The sequence below is a fragment of the Sprattus sprattus genome (genome assembly GCF_963457725.1).
Source record: "Sprattus sprattus genome assembly, chromosome: 7".
Taxonomy (NCBI): Eukaryota; Metazoa; Chordata; class Actinopteri; order Clupeiformes; family Clupeidae; genus Sprattus; species Sprattus sprattus.
The window spans coordinates 28,579,499-28,598,018 of record NC_137926.1 but is presented as its reverse complement, the minus strand read 5'-3'; the positions used below and the strand labels follow the sequence as shown (position 1 = coordinate 28,598,018).

General features: G+C 39.8%; 2 protein-coding genes across 2 annotated transcripts; both read right to left on the bottom strand.

Annotated features, from left to right (window-relative positions):
* Positions 1–694: 694 nt before the first annotated feature.
* On the bottom strand, positions 695–5,821 carry samm50 (SAMM50 sorting and assembly machinery component). The gene is made up of 15 exons (XM_080841563.1): positions 5,691–5,821; positions 5,137–5,247; positions 4,911–5,012; positions 4,746–4,833; positions 4,556–4,662; positions 4,229–4,359; positions 3,957–4,044; positions 3,462–3,590; positions 3,248–3,319; positions 2,538–2,624; positions 2,266–2,336; positions 2,068–2,135; positions 1,611–1,757; positions 1,234–1,375; positions 695–1,051 (listed from the first exon to the last, which is right to left on the bottom strand). Exons 1-15 carry the CDS (start codon positions 5,709–5,711, stop codon positions 1,006–1,008), a joined length of 1,410 nt encoding a protein of 469 aa, XP_080697689.1. The 5' UTR covers positions 5,712–5,821; the 3' UTR covers positions 695–1,005.
* A 1,559-nt stretch (positions 5,822–7,380) lies between these two features.
* efcab6 (EF-hand calcium binding domain 6) lies at positions 7,381–17,529 on the bottom strand (the record flags this gene model as incomplete). The annotated part of the gene is made up of 29 exons (XM_080842465.1): positions 7,381–7,503; positions 7,615–7,764; positions 8,146–8,330; positions 8,479–8,668; positions 8,829–9,044; positions 9,152–9,379; positions 9,533–9,730; positions 9,859–10,066; positions 11,055–11,243; positions 11,367–11,485; positions 11,616–11,748; positions 12,103–12,332; positions 12,501–12,631; positions 13,134–13,248; positions 13,358–13,517; positions 13,690–13,812; positions 13,900–14,060; positions 14,142–14,231; positions 14,371–14,550; positions 14,648–14,768; positions 14,854–14,937; positions 15,034–15,182; positions 15,274–15,395; positions 15,530–15,648; positions 16,181–16,317; positions 16,454–16,523; positions 16,615–16,694; positions 16,784–17,004; positions 17,379–17,529. 29 exons carry the CDS (start codon positions 17,527–17,529, stop codon positions 7,381–7,383), a joined length of 4,383 nt encoding a protein of 1,460 aa, XP_080698591.1.
* Between the last annotated feature and the right edge of the window lie 991 nt (positions 17,530–18,520).

Genomic DNA, 18,520 nt, shown 5'->3' with positions numbered 1-18,520 from the left:
GTTAGGAATGTCCCCTAGGTGGCATAAGCTCAGCGAAGTACAAGGTAGAATTAAACACTTTGCAGTGCAGTTGATGTATGTAGGAGAGACTTCCATGCTGTGTTCAGTAAACCAACATACAAGTTACCCCGCTGTCCGCCAATCATTGAATACCACAGAGGATATTTCAACATGCAATATTCTATAAACATATATAACCGTAAATACGTCACCCGCATGGGCGTTGTTAGCTTAAGCTATATTAGGTATGACCGTAAACATATACACTTCATGAAATACATACAATGCCACTGTTTCAGTAAGTTGAAGATGTCTGTCCGAGTTGCTTACGAACCTGAATTCCTGACATTTTGTTGCAGTATTCTGAGCATGCATGAGAATTGAGTAAAAAAATCTGTTGTGCGCCCTCGCTATTATACAGACTCCTTTGAGTCCACACCACCACAACTATCGTTAAGTTTTCACTTCGCTCACGCTTTTTAACATTCCCTCGCCTGTTCCACCTCTCAGCCCAGATGCTATCTGTTGACAGGGATCCCCATACCTCACTATGAGCCAGATCTTCTATCAATAGGCAAAAACACTAAAGCTATAAAATAACTTCCTGTTTAATACTGTTGAGTCAACAATATGCGGAAAACTTGGTCTGCAAGTCTTTGCCACTGGACAAACAGGGTGCTGAAGGTTTGCATGATACAGGGGGGAATTATTTATTGGTTTACACATTCATTACAAATAAATATGATGACTGATAAGACCACTGATGGCTGATATTTCTCCTGCAGAGGCTTCAAATCGCAGAGAGTAAGCACAGTACTCCTGGACTCCTGAAATGTTGCAGTGTCATCTGTTTGATTTATTACTGGGCCATGATGCCAGTTTTGATCGATCTGAGAGACCTTTAAGTGCTATGAAATCCTTCTGGAAACTTCCAACCATCACAAAGATTTTTTTTTTTTTCATTCAAATGTCTATGTGCAAGACTACTGGCCCACAGGTCCTGCATTACAAGAATCGAATGCCTGCTCCAAACTGCACACCGTCACATATCCTGAAGAAAAGAAAGGGTTATCAGCATCTACGTCAAAAGCTGCAATTGTTCTTATACCTGAGGCTGCTCAAAGCTAGTGTACATTTTACATAATATGTCAAATCACTGCCATAAAGGCACCAATAATATTGTCAAATATGTTGACCTGACTGTCTCATCCAACAAACAAGCTTAACGGTTACCTGTCTCCAGTCTGGACACCCATGGGAATGCAATAGTTCAGTTCTAGGCGGGCGATGTTCCCGAGGCGCAAGACGATACCCGCTCCATAGGACCAGCGGATACACTCTGCCAATTTCTTTAGGTGCGCCCGCGGCCCCTCACCTGGACAATGAGCAGAGGTTACTGACATTAACCAAATAATACCACCACAAAGGACAGATGATGGGTTATTCCTACTGATTGAGTGTTGGATATACTGTTGTTTTTCACAAGGATGAAGACAATCGCCGTTTTTGCAAAAAATACATTTTAAACCAATATGCCTTCTGTCAGCATGAGTGTTCACGTTATGGTGGCAATTTCCCCACATAATTAACTTCCTGTGCAAGCTACTCACCATAATTGAGGTTACATAAATTCCCAGCATTCAGGAAGAAATGGGTCCTAAACAGGTCTCCAAAGCCACCTCTGCCTGGGCGGAAGGGCAGTGGGGTGTACAGATGGACTCCTCCAGCCCAGTAGGCTTCCCCACCAAGATAGTCGCCTGTCAACCAAAGGAAAACGGCTCAGAAAAGGACTGTTTTTCAAACATTTTACAAACAACAGTGCCTTTTGAATCATCTGTTTGAGGTGTTGCTGGTAAAATAACATCTGCTGTTTTGAATGATGGAGATATTTTACACTTTGGTGATGGTCACGTAAAAGGTAGTCAGTTTAATCTGTCCCACAAGGTTATAGATACACAATTTCACTAAGATAACTTGAAAAAAGGTCTTTCAGAAGAGGCACGTTTTGTCATGATGTATAGACCTGATACTCTCAGGTGTTTAGAGGACAATGCAGACAACAAATACCTTCACTCTGTGGCCCGATGCTGTACATGCTGAAACCTCTTACACTTGTGGGCCCACCCAGATAGAATCTGTAAAAAAAAAAATATGTATATAGGTCATAATAAATCTAAACAGTTTGTGATAAGAATTGTACCTGTGCCCAGAAATACAACAGCTTAACAATCAACAGGTCTGGAAGACACTAGTTAAAGCACTAACCTGTCAGCAATGCTGGTGGGTTTGTCTCCAATAGGCAGTAGCATACCACCCCAGAGGGAGGTAGACAAGATCTACAACAGGTAAGAGAAAAATGGCTATAGAAAGCTATTCACTGCAAAAGTCCAGTAGATTCATGCCAATTTAAAAAATTGTGTTTCCTGGGATTCTGATGACATCAAGAGACCACTGGAACACTTATAATATGATCGTACTAAAATAAAAGAAGTCCAGGAAAATCGTCATGACGCCAAAGTGTTTTCTTTGCTACTCACTGAATCCCAGGGGAGACGCCTGTTGAGCTGGATTTCAAAGTCCTCCTTAAGGTAACTGACATCTCCTCCTGTGTATCCAGCCAGTTCCTACAGTGCAATACAGCAAATACAGCCGCGGAAAAAATTAAGAGACCACTTAAAAATGATCAGTTTCTCTGGTTTTACTATTTATTGGTATGAGTTAAAGTAAAGTTAACATTTTAGTTTTATTCTATAAATTACTGACAACATTTCTACCAAATTTCAAATACAAATATTGTCATTTAGAGTATTTATTTGCAGTAAAATTACAATTGGTCAAAATAGCAAAATAAATGGAATGTTTTCAGAGCTCGAATAATGCAAAGAAAACAAGTTCATATTCATTCTTAAACTACACAATACTAATGCTTTAACTTAGGAAGAGATCAGAAATCAATATCTGGAAACACCGCATCTTTTTTGTTATTTTGACCAATTTTTCTGCAAATAATGCTCTAAATGACAGTATTTTTATTTGAAATTCAGTAGAAATGTTGTCAGTAATTTATAGAATGAAACAAAAGTGTTAATTATACTCAAACACATACCAATAAATAGTAAAAAAAGAAAAACTGTTAATTTTTTCCGCGGCTGTATGTCTGGGCTTGGTATCTTTAAATGAGGCCTATTTAGTTATGTATTAAATATAGTTGTACAGTATAGGTGCAGCTCTCATAGTTATAACTAACCTGATTGATTTTGAGTAAGCCACCCTTCTTTGGTAGAATAGAAGACTGTCGCGTATCAATGACCATGGCATGCTGTGAAAAAGAAATCCGTAGAGTTAAACAACGGCACAAATCACACACAGGGTTTGTCTATTCACTGCTCTTGAAAGCCATACCAAATCAAGACTACATACAAAAAAAAAAAACATAAATGTTAGAACTATAAAAGTTATACCGAAAGGGAAGACTTTAACGAGTGGCCACTCTCCTCACGGACAGCAAAGGAGGCCGTGCGAGCCAGACAACCTAGCTCCCTCCATGCTCCTTCCCACTTCAGAGTGTGGTTTGTCCACCAGACAGGAAACTAGGGAAGTGATGATGATGATGACAAGAGACATGCAGAGAGAGAATTTGATTAACTGTACAAACTATGAAACACACCTATTGTTAAAATTAACGATCAGTATCAACTAGTACTAAAGAAAAACAAGTGAGGCATCAACTGGTCATATATTTTCATGGCGGTGAATCGCTATGTGTTGTCATTTTTGTGATGGCCTATCATTGTAACAGTAACCCAATATACCACAAATATGTTTGAGTCTTTCTGAGTAGTTGCTAGCAACAACATCGACAGGTGTAACACTACAGGTTCAAAGCATTATTCATTTGTATTACTATTTTTATTTTTTAAAGTGCAAACAGAATGTAACAAAATGGTACTACTTACACTGACTTCTGTAGAAATCCCTCTATCTGTCTCCCTCAGTGAACTCCATGGGAACTGCCCAGTGACTTTATATAGATTGACAGCGAAACTGAAACACAAACACTGTCAATGGAATATACAAGCTGGACTGGATCATGCAACATAGCAAGCGACTGGGAAAACAGATCCCATTTGGTTATTCTAATACCATTACGGCACAAAGATGTTGTTTACAGTCTCATGAGAGTTTCTTTGAAAGCAAACACGGTGACATCATCATCACCACCACATACTTGCGCTCAAAGTTTCCTGGCTGGGGCTTAAAGAACGACAGGCCATAAGACGTCTCTTTTGTGCCATATGAGAACTGGAAGGTGAGCTTTTCTGCACGCCCAAAAGCATTTGGAAGTTTAAGACCAAGCACCTGAAGTCAGGGTGAAGAAAAATAATCATAACATACACACCAAGACATTGAGAATGTACTCAAAATTTCAAATGATTGAAAAATGATTTCTTCAACATACAATGTAAGTGCACACCCTCAGATTGAACTAGGTTGAGGCACAAGAGTGACGCGATACATTTTTTTGAATTTATGGATTAAGTATGGGGTCCCTTACCATGCTTCCTTCATTGTTTCCGACCATGGTATTGTAGCTGCCAGTCATCCGCCTCAGCTCCTTCACTTCAAAGGTCACATCCAGCCCATTCGGCAGCGCATCGGCACCTATAGAGATAAAATACTGTTGTAATACAAGAGTTCCGCCACAGAGAATGTTTCTTTCTGTGTGTCTCTTCACCCATTCTTACCTTGAGATGTGTCGATAACAACTTCAACTTTCCTGAATATTCCCATCCGCAAAAGTTTCTGCCTGGCTTCATGAGACTTCTTCATGACCTGTAGCATGATCATACTTAACAAAACTGCAGAAGGGCATTGTCAAATGCTCATTGGATAATTATGTAGATACTCACGTCAATCAAGCTCTTCGCTTTAAAAACATCTGCGATTTCATACGAGAGAATGTCTTCCTTAGTTCGACCAAGACCATCTACATGTACCCTTTGGACGATCACCTAAAAAATAAAGCCCTGATTATGCACCTATACGTTTTTAAGATGTTAGAAACCAGTGGGCAACTAATGTTAAATTAAAACTAAATGGCCTTATATTGTAGTTGCATATAAAAAAAAAAAATACTTCTTTGTTTTCGAGAACTTCTTGTTTGGCTTCATGCTCAGGCTCCGGTAAATCGATGTCATCTGCCTGGACACCGAGTTCAGGGCCATGCATTGGCATAGGGTCCAGAGACTGTCAGCAAAGTATGGTACATCAAAAGGTTAAGATTCAGCGTTCAGTCAATAATTCCAATACGATTATTAAGTTACAACTGCATGTGCCTCAGGTAACGTTATGTTAGACAGGTGAGCAACGTAGGGTGTCGCTGCAACATAGCCTAAAAGAGAGCATGATCGCCTTCAGAAAATCCGATTGATTCACAGATCTTGATTCACAGCTACTTAAATAAGTCACAACGTCACCACTTTAGAGAACAGCTTAAACGTAGTTAAGCATCAATTGTCTATCCACTAGCACCCTTTGATTCATTAATTTTGAAACCATGTTGAAAACAACGTTACGTTCGGCCTAGCTGGAAACTGACTGAGCAGAGAATTGTTTAGCTAAGCTAGCTACACAGCATTAATCAAAGGTCATGTAGTGGTCATTCCTTCTCATTATTTTCATAGTCTTACCCGTGCGTGAACAGTTCCCATGTTTTCTGATGCCGGTGCAAATGTCCCTTTGCGAAAACCTATAAGAAAGTTAGAAGTGTAGTTGCCCCAATATGGAAAGTCAATCCCCACTAACGGAGGACGCCATGACAGTCGGCTAACACGCCCTTCTAACCCCTGATTGGCTAACTGTTTCCAGCAAGCTGACTCACCCGCTGGAGTAGTATTTGGTCTCTAAATAAACAAATACATCCACAAATTCAAGTTCATTTGGAAAGTGTGAAGTGAAACTGTGGAAAGATTGTTTTCCCACATTCCTGTAATGAATTGTGATCTGGGTCAGCCAGCCAGGTGCTTTCATATATTTGGAGACATCAGAATCAGATCAGAATCAGATTTTATTTGCCAAGTAAGTTAGAACAAACAAGGAATTTGACCTGGAGAACTGACTCTCAATGTGCTTACACATATATTACACATAATATACATTACAACACAATACAAAACAAACACAATACAAAACAAAAACAAACAGTGCAATGGTCTATGAACAAAAACAAACAGTGCAATGGTCTATGAAGTTTGACAAAGTATGTAGCCTACAGGAGCTATGCATTTTTACAATAGTGCAAAGAAGAAACTGGAAAGTGCAAGAAGTGCAGGGATAAATATAAATGCTACATGGATAAATATGTATGTTACTTTGAGTTGTTCAATAGTGAGACAGCGAGGGGGAAGAAACTGTTTTTGTGTCTGGAGGTTTTTGTGAACAGAGATCTGTAACGCCTACCAGAGGGGAGACGTTTGAAAAGTTTGTTTCCGGGGTGTGAGGGGTCTGCAGTGATTTTTCCTGCCCGTTTCCTGACTCTGGCGGTGTACAGGTCTAGGATGGTGGGCAGGTTGGTACCGATGATCTTTTCAGCAGACCTGACTGTCCGTTGGAGTCTGTTCTTGTCCAGTTTGGTGGCTGAGCCAAACCAGACAGTTACTGAAGTGCACAGAACAGACTCTATGACTGCAGTGTAGAACTGGATCAGCAGTAAGCTGGCGCAGGAAGTACATCCTCTGCTGGACCTTTTTGATGATGGTGTTGATGTTGGGTTCCCACTTCAGGTTCCTGGAGATAGTGGATCCCAGAAACTTGAAGGATTCAACAGCCAAAACAGTACTGTTGAATATGGTGAGGGGGGCAGTGCTGGGGGGCTTCTCCTGAAGTCTACTGTCATCTCCACGGTTTTAAGCGTGTTTAGCTCTAGGTTGTTGCGACCGCACCACAGGGCCAGCTGTTCAACCTCCCGCCTGTATGCAGACTCATCGTGATCACGGATGAGGCCGATGACTGATGTGTCGTCTGCAAATTTTAGGAGTTTAACAGATGGGTCACCTGAGGTGCAGTCGTTGGTGTAGAGTGAGAAGAGCAGTGGGGAGAGCACACATCCCTGAGGTGCACCAGTGCTGACTGACCGGGTGCTGGATGTTGTTTCACCCATTTTCAATAACACACTACCATAATAAATGAAGATTAACATGGCAACAAATCAGAAGAGCCCAGATTATCTTAAAGCACTGGATTTTTATTAAACACAGCTTTGGAGTCATTACAAAACAGCTGAGTACAAAACTAAATCTCTTCACTCCCGGGAACCCCTAATAATCCCTGGAACATAATTAATAAATGCAATCTTCTTCAAGTAACAATGGTTAGTTGAACTCATCCCAGGAAGGTGCTAAGGAATTCATTGTAAGATATCTTTCCAGACATGTCCTTGTCAAAGAAAGAAGTGACATGGAAGAACTCTTCCTCGGAGAGGTTGACCCTGTATTGTCTGAGAACCTATAGAAATGACCAGACAAATGATAATTGTACCAAAATTTCAACTGGCAGTTAAGTCACAATGCACTGCACAGCTACTTTTCACAATGAAAAATTAAAAACTAAGATTACCTTTCTGAAGTTTTGGAGAGAAATCTTCCTACTGCGGTCTTTGTCAAAGGAGAGAAAGGACTGCCTCATGCATCTCCAAAATTGTTGAATAGGACCATATATCCTTACCATGGCTTCTTCACACTGAGAGCTCATTGGTCCAGCACTCATCTGGCAACAAAGGAACAGGAACAGGATTATTAGTTAATTTAAACATCTACAGAAACAACACATATTACACAGATACAAAAATGTATAAACTGTCACTACATCACACATATTATCTTTTGATTATACAAAAATGTCCTATCTATACTCCACCAAAACCACCTCCCATCCGGCAGGCATTAAAGGCGCCTCTTCTCTTCTCTCGCACCCGCAGGCTTAGGAAGAGCTAATCTAATCTATTCACATAAAATTGTGTTTCTCAGGACACACAATAGTGTTCAACACAGGACATAATCTGACAAATCTCACCGAAACGGCTCCCTATAACTTTAAATAATCCATATCTTTAAAACACACATTTACAAACTCATTTTTCCATCTTACTGGCATCTTTGGAAGGTGAAGTTTACTTCTGTTAAGCAAACTGGTGCTCGGAGGTCTATGTGGCAGGACAAAATGGCGCAAGAAGTCTGAGTAACGAATGCGTCCTTTACTCTTAACTTCATATTTTGCCATCAGGTTCTCAAATTCCAGTGGAGACATCTGAATATGGAGCTCCTCCATGATACCTCGGACACAAATGAAACAAATTTCATCATCATTCAATGCAATTTAATGCCAAGCAGACATTACATTGCTTTGCCACTGGGCCTTGAATAACAAAAGATCCATTCAAGCACAACACAGATATATCCAGTATAATGATCTCAACCACACCTAAAAAGGTTCCAACTTCAATCTCCCCAAGTCTATCGAGGTCCTTCTCCCTGCATCTCCTCTGGATAATCTTCCAGCAGCTGTGGATTAGAGATCTGACCCTCCTGTTCACAGTCTCTCCATTCAGTGGAGACGCTGTCTTCGCCCCTGCTGAATATGGTCGCTTTGTCTGTTCAGAGACTTCCACTGCCTATGGTGAGACAAGTGAAGATTATTTACCTGCTAATGCTACCAACAAGGCTTAGGTTGCTCTTTAAAACCATACATATCATATCTCTTCCATTCTATGAGGAGCAACAATTATTTGAGGTCTTTTGAGGTTCTTTGTGAAGAGTCACAAAAATGTTTACCTTGCTAGATCTAATGGAGCAGGAGGCAGTTTTAGGACGTTTAAGGAAGCTTGCTTTAGAGTCAGGGGATACCGGTGTTGGTGATGTGGGTCCTTGCCCCTCTCGAAGAGCATGATCATCAGACTCTTTCACATTTCCACTGAACTTCATCAGAAACTCACGGAAATCCAGGTTACCATAAGTGTTGACTGGCAGAATGTTCCACAGATTCCCAAACTGAATACATTGAAACACAATAGCAATTAAACCAAAACTTGTAAGGTTCTAGCATTCACCTGTCATTCTTAGTCAAAGGGTGCCATGGTGGATATGGGAGAGTATACCTGCTCACTGGTTAGCCTCATGAAATATCTATCACAGATCTGCTTGAAGTCTTGTTTGGAGATCACGTTTATGTGAGCATAATCAAGGGCCACCATCTCTTTGGTGATCACATAGAGACGAGTAGACACTACGTCTTTAATTCGTCCCAGAATCTCACTGATGGGAAGTGGACGAGGTTGACTTGGGAAGCGGACCTTCTCTAGTTTTTCAAGCCATTCTTCAGCTGTCTAATTAGTAACAGGAACAAACACACACACACACACATACCCATGTATGAATACACATTATTATTAAAACGCATTCAACATTATTGTCCCACATCTAATTATAATGTAGATTCATGGTGATTTAAAATGTAATCATATTGTTTTTCTGTGTACCTCGTTCCTGTTGAACTGAAAGGTTTCAAGAAACTGCCTCCAGTTCACCATGCCATTACCCTCCTGATTGACCTTCATCTTCTTCAGTAAGTGATTAAACTGCCGGTCAGACAGCTTAAAGCAGAAATGGTCCAAGACTTGTCGAAACTCCAGTGGTGAAATTACTCCATTTTCCATCTTATCAAATGCTGAAAAGGCCTGTGACACAATTATGTTATTACAAAAGGGTATGTTTATAGTTTAAAGTACCATAATTTATCATCACAAACATCTGTGTGCACAACATAAAGTTATAAGTTGTCATGTTGTGATGGATTCCGTCATACCTTATGAAGAGGATCAGAGGAGACAGTGACCACCTCTCTGATTCTCTCTAAGGCTCTGTCTGGACTCAGATCTTCAGTGCTCTGGGGGGACTGAACTGCAGATCTGGTCAAGGGAGAATCAGCCGAAAGACTACAGTCAAGACCTCTGACAAAGTGCTTCAGGAAATCCTGGTATGACACTTTCTCACTGAGTAAATTTACTCCAAGGCTGATGAAGAAGAAATTACACTTTGATTATACCTCAATTCATAATGCACTGAATGTAATGTAATATATACATGTAGCTAATAGGACCTTATCAGTCTTTGACTGCATAAAAGATCCCTTTCTTGATTTCAAATGAAGATGTTAATTATTGATAGCATGTTGATTTGTCATCCTGTGTAAAGGCTATGGTTACAAAAAAATCATAATAATTGAATTACTTATCCATTAAAGGCACCCAGTGCAACTTTATGTAAACATTCAATGAAAAATAAACATTCAATTTCTAGTCTTTTTTACACGTAGTAAGTTTCAATAACTCCATACCATTACATATCGACATTCAAGGAGCAAAGATGAGACGTCATTGTGTGGTGAGAACTGATAGAAAATCGTAAACAACAACAATCGCCGGTGGGGAGAAGCCATTTTTCCATTGACTGGAAGCCGGCTTTATTTATTGTAGGTTACAAAAAATAAAGAAAATGGCGGCGATTGTTGTTGTTATCGATTTTCTATCAGTTCTCACCACACAACGACGTCTCATCTTTGCTGCTTGAATGTCGGTATGTAATGGTATGGAGTTATTGAAACTTACTACGTGTAAAAAAGACTAGAAGTTGAATGTTTATTTTTAAGCCTCGAAAGTTGCACTGGGTGCCTTTAAGATGCATTAGCTGTGTTTCATGAATCTGAAGGACATGTCTTTGAAGCAGGGTCACAAATTATGTCATTGCGATATGCCCATCATTATTTTAATCAAGCCAGGTGAAGATAGAATGTATGTCTTCAGAGTAACTCTCAAACCACTGTCTATAGTAAAATATGCAATTATCCTAATTCGTGATGAACACAAATTGTGCAACAATCAGCATGGGTTGTATGCAAACTGTGAGTCTCAGAAAGCAAATTATACTTTGTGACAGAGGTAGGAAGTTGAAATTTGACCAAATCCATCATGCTATAGGCTATTCTGTCTGGACTTGGCTGACCTGAGGTCCTGTGAGATCACATCCCCGCAGAGTGGAGACATTTCTCTGTCAACATGTTGGTCCAGCTGAGTGTCTAGTTTTCCTTCTAAAATTGGGGGCTGTAACAAATGTTCCTGTCCCTCAGGTACCACATTTAGCATCTCAAGGAACTCTGACTGGGTCAGGAAGCCCTTGCCTTCTTTATCATATCTGTTGAAAGGAGTTTAGAGAGTTTAAAGGTCAATAACTGTATTTCACTTAACAATATACAATAGTGTAACATGGGTTCTAATGGATTTTAATACTACAAAATCAATTTAGTAAAAATATCACCTTATCCAAAGTTTCTCAAAGTCTTCGGGCAAGATTGGTAAAGAGTACTTGTAGAGATGACGTCTCAAATCTATTCTATGGATTATGGTTTCACCATGTTCATTAAAGTGGCAGAGGTCCTACAAAAAAGCAAAGGTGTGGCATCACATAAAGTGGCTTTTAGTCTACTAAATCTTTCTTCAGTTGTCAAATGCAGTTTTGTGAATCCTTTAGATATTTCTGGACAATTCTGAACAGGAGAGCACAAACCTTTGACAACTGAGACCAGCGATGGCGTATGTCTGCTACCAGTCGATTATGAATCTGTTCACAGGCTAGATCAAGCAACTGGTCAGATGTGGATGGATGCCCCACAGATTCACAAGGTTCTTCACTTCCAGATCTGGGTGACCAACATATTTATACAAATGGTATATGTTAATCTCCAAACTAATGTATAGTAATATGATCTTTTTAGAAGATGTCCTTGGGGTAATTTCTCAATGACAACTAAACAAAAAACCCGGACCCAATAAATCTAACCCTAACTTCAAATTATTCTCATGTTTGTGGTTAGTTAAGAATGTTTCAGATGTATGTTGCAGTACTTGAAGAACATCTCTGCAATTGTTAAATGTGAATGTGAATGAACAATAAATGTGTGTCGCACTTGATACTATTATGCAGAGCATCAGTGGGCCACCATGATTCTGCTATTGCTGAGTCATCATGGTGTGTCTAGCTGTGGTGTGCTCACTTTGTGACAGATAGAAGAGGCCCATCCTCCTGGCTACTGCGATGGACTAGCTCGAAGAACTCTGCATAGTTCAGTGTTGCTCCATTTTGAAAGCCCATGAGGTCTACAAGCTGCTGGTACTCCTTCTTCTTGATGACAAACTTGAGGCTTTCAAACAGTTCTCTGAAATCCCTCAAGTTGACCACGCCATCACGGTTTTGATCCATCACATGGAAAGCAGTGAGAGCATCCTGGGAGCAGAAACATGGAATTGGAGTTCATCACTTTTTCTCTCTGGACTCGACAAGGATACTTGCACACATGCAGTACGAATATAGAAACAATACATAATGACCTTCACAGCCACAAATCAATCAATAATACATTGTTACAAATAAATAAATAAATCCCAAAGCTACCCCATGGAATTCTTTGATTCTCTTCTTGAGCTGCTGCAGGCATTCCTCTGCTGAGACAAGGCTGGTGGGTTTCCCTTTCAAATCCTCTTGGATTCTTTCTGGCTCATCATTTCTTTCCTTGCCGGTGTTCCCTGCAGAGACGGGTCCACCTATGTTAGATCCTGCTAACTTGTACCACACGGGCTACCTTTTACTGAGTTTATTGGTAGTTTAGTAACATAGAATGATTTGCTGTAACATGTTTGTCACATGAAGTACTTGACTTCATGTCTTAATTTGATGTTCTAGTTGTGGGGAACCAATGCAGTATGTTTTCATAGAAGAATGACTCAATAGCCGGGCTTTTAGCCTCCAAATGAAATGTGTCTAATTGACTTCTCATGCGAGCTACCAGGTTTACTTATATGTGAAGCACAAAAGGGAGTAAGACAGCAGTCGTCTTCTATACTTTGCAAGCGAATGCAAGTCTATCCTGTGAAAATAAATGTCACCCCTTCTTTGCACTCTCTGCTGCTTTGGTGCTGCACTGAAACACACACCTTAGCTGTCTAGTGTTTCACAGCTCTGCTACCTACTGACCTCTGTTGTATACCTTACAATGTGTCAGCTTACAAGTTACATGCACAGACTTACTATCAAATTGGGCCACAAAGTCCAAATGTGACATCTGTCCATTGCAAAACCCAAGAGCTTGAGTGAGAGTTTGAAGCTGTTGTTTGTCCAGGACAATCCTGCAGTCCTCTAGAATCTATCAGCATCACATATAGATATACAGGGTGAGCTCACATTGATAACAGTAACAGAGTCCATTGCAGATCAGCAGTTATTGGCTAAGGTTGTTAATGGTTCGTTCTCACCTTACTGAAATCTGCCAGGGTAAGGATTGCTTTTGGGCCTCCTCTTGTCATCTTGAGACATTTATGCAGACTTACTCCACGGCCATCCAGGCGCTCTCTGAGCTCCTTAAGGACAACATCCTGCAATGCCTTTGTCTTGAGTTGAGAAGCACTGCCAGTCCTGAAAGAAATGTTGACCTGATTTTTTTTTTTTTTAAATCTTCTCATCCATCCTTAGTATACTTTTGTTTTAATTTGTCACATACTCTGCCATTTTACCCAGTGGCATTCATCTACCATAGCTTCATCAAAATATTTCCTCTTTTGAGATCTATGAATCTACATATGTTTACCTCTGGAAAAGGCTAAGAGATTCATGAGTGCTGATGTCTTCATCACGGATGTTCTGGATGCCTAAGCCCTTCAGGAACTGCTTATAATATATCCTTCCAGAGTGTCTGAAGGGTGCACACAGCCTGAGGAGGGATATAAAGGCAACAGGTTAAGAAATGGACTGTGAAAACAACACAGCACAGGCTTCTAGAAAAAGGCCAAGGTCTCACTTTTCAAAATGACTGTCGGATACAGGCAATCCATATTGCTGAACAACCCTCTTGAGATCCACTTGACTGACAGTTCCATTCAGGGTACAGTCAAGTTGGTCAAAAAGTTTCATGACTGCATCCAGCTTTTCTGCCAGTCTGTCCCTCAAAATGGTCTCCACCTGCGTGCAGAGGCAGTCACCATACATAAATAGGTGTCTGTTTAAATGATGTATTTATTACGCTATTGTTTCACTCCTTACTGTGATCCATGTGGCAACTGCAACGGAGGACATTTTGGACTGATCAGTTTGACTCCTCACTTCCAGACTCCTACTGTGCTTGTTCATTTGCTGCAGACCAAATACTAGTGTTACTGCACTGCTGCCTTCATATAGACATATTTGTGAACAGCTTGTTTTAAATTGTCTAAAAGAGATGCTGTGTCATCTTATTGTCACTGTCATTTTTATCTAACCATTCAATGGTTACCATTGGTTCTGATGTTGGACCGTTTTGACAAAGCTCTATGAACTGGCCGTAATTGATAACTCCAGAGCATTCAGGATCTAGAAGATCAACAAGGCCTTTGAACTGCTCATCTGTCAGAGGAAAGGTGAGGCCTTCAACCACTCTCCGCAGCTCACCCCAGGGAAGGACTCCTGTTTTATTCTTTCAAAGAGGGGGAAATGTGCATATTATTATATAGAACTAAAAACATCTAAAGGGTAGTGCTTACTGCTGAAAAGCCATGGTTATACTTTACTACCTCATCAAAGATCTGAAAGGCCCGTTTCAGTAGGGTGTAAACCTCCTGAACATGCTGCCGGAGTTTTGGTAGAAATTTGTCAACGCTGGATTGGTCAGATGTTACTGGAGTACTGCACTTCCTGACAAAAAGACATGGAAAAGGGCATTTTGATAAGCCACTGGTCATCTGATGAGGGTGATCAGAGACAATCTGTTGCATCCTACCTGTCTGACAAGGGCCGCTTCTCATCTTGGAATAAGGCTAGAAACTGGTTCCAGGATATAGGCTCTGTAGTTTTTACTCCAAACCTGGATCAAACATAGGGGTTTATCAATTTCAGTTGCAAGTTTGCCATTATGCAATTTAACTCAAATCCTGTTTTGAGTTTGTTCATGTCATTTTACCTGCGTACAAGTCCATGGAAAATTCGCTCATTCATAGGAAAAATGAAACTGCTGAGGACTGACTTTAGATCTTCTGGGCAAATTAAACCACTTCCAGTGATGTCAAATGCATGAAGTGCTTTCTCAACAAGATTGTAGTTCATGCTCATCTGTGCCAAGAATACACATGAATACAACTCTTAAAACAACTTCAAACATCAATATCTATGTTAATGCTGACATTAAAGAACAGTATTATACTTTTTTCAGAAACTTGGTGTGGATTTCATCAAAGTTATCCCCATTGCTGTCTGTGTCAGCCCATGCAGTTTTTCTATGTTGTTTTTTTCTGCACATTCGATCACAGATATCCCAGTTCAAAGCTGCAAAAAACATATTGACATGTTATCATGAGTTCTGACAGACTTTTTAAGTTCTCTACCTAGACAAAATATTGACAGTGACTTAAGTACTATTGAGTATTTGGTTTACCTGACATAGGACAACAGTATCATACCTTGCTTAACACCATCTGGTGTAGTGTTACGGTCACTTTCACAGTCAGCACCAAGTCTCTCAAGAAATTCCTTGTAGAATACTGTGTCAGTATTGATAGTGCTGTAGTGAGACCAAAGTCTGTTTGGGAGAAAGTTAGATACTTGACAGGCATCCCAGAAAACATCTGAAAAAGCCTGATGTCATTGCTCAAGCGGCATATCTACTAACTGGACAATTGAACCCTCCTAAATCAACTGCAGAATCCAAAGCGGGACAAATCACAAGACACAATTGGATCACATAATAATTAACTGATATCTACGAAATACAAAATAGGCTTTATTATTGCACACCCATCATTGTTTTACAGTGCACCTTGAGCAACACTGATCGTGTCCATGGTGAGGCCATTATCATGAGCGCAAACACTGCCTCGTAAACAATAGCATAAGTACAAACACAACGTCTGTTTGGGTCTCCATAGAGACTTAAAACAATACCTTAAGATCAGTTTAGATCAAAATGCTGACTCTCACAGAGTATAATGGACTGTAGTGAAATCAAATGAGTCAAGCTTTTGATCAATGGTGAGCAATTTGCTGTTTGCTCCACCTATAATATCTGGGACACATGGTCTCCTTTTGTCAACATTGTTTATTACAAGGCCTACCTCTGAAAATCATGTTCACTGAGAGGAAAGCAGTAAGCCTCCAAAACTCTTCTGAACTCATGCTGCTGAATCTGTCCGTCGAGGTTGAAGTCAAATAGACGGAAGGCCCGTGTAACATTTTTCAAATTGCTTCCAATCTGTTAAAATTTCAAAACATAAATGGTAAGTCGGGGAAATCATATTCTGCCCTATCACAGTAATGTACATTACTAGACATATTATATTTTGTATTTGTAAAAACTTGTGTGCTATGCTTGTACTATTTGAAAGAACCTTGTCTTTTAGGCTGCACTGTAGGTCCCCCAAGGTCTGATTCTGTTGATTCTCACAAATATTGGGGATTCTGTAAGAATATGAACACCTAATTGAATAAGTTTGTTTTTATATTAATAATATGAGCAGGCATAATGGTCAAGGTGTTTAATCTGATGTACCTTTGCTTAGCTGATGAAATCCTGCAGTATTTTCTGAGGAATTCCATATAGGCTACACTGCCATTTGCTCTCTTTGGAACCTGAATGAATTCACAGACGAGAAGTTACAATGTATAAGCGTGAGTTTTCTATAATATGGGCTTCATTCTAGGTAAAACACTGTTCACACCTTGGTTAGCAGCAGATCAAACTGGGGCTGAGTGAGGTTGATGAGAAAATGTTTGATGACACGTTTGAATTCCCCTTTGGTGATGGTGGAGTTACCCTCCAAGTCAAATGCTTGAAAAGCTGCCCTCAGGTCATCTTTCTTGTCCTCAACCTTCTGAGCAAACATTCTGTCAATGTCTGCCAGTGTTAGGTTTTCATCTGCAACAGACTGAACTGACGTAGCTGTGGACAAATCAGAAACAAGTGCTATTCCATTAGTCTATATGAGTTAAATGTATGATGTACATTACACGTATGATATTAACAGTGGCTACACATTTTAGGCTAATTGAAATCGTCTTATCAATTGACCTGTTATACATTTCCCCATAAGCTAATTAAGGCCAATTGCCTGTACCAATGTAGTCTAGTCTTCCCTGGAATTGTTCTTGCCAACTCCATCTTGCACTCACTTGGCTGCTGCTCAAGATACCCCGACTGAATAGGATATTGTGGCCTCTAGAATAGCAGCTTATTGCCTCTGAGTAATTGTGTGCCCTTATTCGCCCCTCCTGGAAAAAAAAAAAATATATCTACCCTACAGCATTGATTCTCACCAGAGTCGGCTCTGAGGTCACTGGCGCTGGAATCCCTGCTCTGGGACAGGGAGCGCTGGGAGCTCTTGATCCTGGGGGCCATCAACAGTCCCCTCGAAATGGGCCTCCACTCAGTCAGGCCAGCGTTCAGGGGCCTCGCAGAATACATCATTCACAGATACCTCTGTCTGAACAGACACACAAGAAGAAAAAAAAGCAATCAACGTTTGGATTTAATTACGAGTAATATTTAGGATTCCTGTATCGTTCAGTAACGTTCAGTAGAGTTCACCTGGACCTAATGTAACCTATCGTTGTATCATCACCAACATCATTGTAGACTACACTGTAAAAAATTACCTTAAAATTCACAGTGGAATGGCGTAAAATCGTGACATCAAAAAACTGTAAATAGAAATACAATAGAGTATTGCTTATTTCACAAATTTTTTTGGTACAATACTAAACGGAATATAACTGTTAATTTTTCAGTAAGAATATGCATATTTCTTTATAGAAATGTTATTTACACGAAGAAAAACTGTAATACAAGAAGCAATGCAATGCAGTATAAATTACAACCTGGTGGTGTTAAAACACTCAAAGAAATATAAATGTTAATTTTAAAGTAAGATTATGCATATTTCTTTTTAGAAACGACATATGGCTGTAATTTTCAGGATGAAAAACTGTATTAATAGAAGCAATCCAATGCAGTTTGAATTACAACATGGTGGTGTTAAAATACTAAACGAAATACAACTGTTAATTTTAAAGTATTTCTTTGTTGTTGTTTTTACAGGAAAAATCTGGCAGCTGAGTTGCCAGAATATTTCTGTAAAAAATACGGCCAAACCGTAACCATCTTCACAGAACATAACATTGTAAACCAGTAAATTTAACATTGGATTTATGCTGATTTTGCATAACCGTTATGCTATAAAACAAATTATTTCAGTAAAATGTACATCCAGTTGTTGTCTATTTAGTACTTGAAATCCCATTCAATTTCACTGTTATTCAACTAATTTTCAATGTAGATTCTCCTATAAAGTTCTTTATAATATAATGTATTCAAATGCATTTATAACAGTTTGGACCAGGGCCTTAATTGAAGGGAGTCCAGCAGTGGCACTTGGGGGCCCGTAACCTTCCCTCCTTAA

Coding starts and splice junctions, on each gene's coding strand:
- samm50 (XM_080841563.1), bottom strand. CDS start 5,711: ATGGGAACTGTTCACGCACGG. Junction 4,360..4,555: donor GAAACAATGAAGGAAGCATG/GTAAGGGACCCC, acceptor CCCTGACTTCAG/GTGCTTGGTCTTAAACTTCC. Junction 1,758..2,067: donor CATCGGGCCACAGAGTGAAG/GTATTTGTTGTC, acceptor TTTGGTTGACAG/GCGACTATCTTGGTGGGGAA.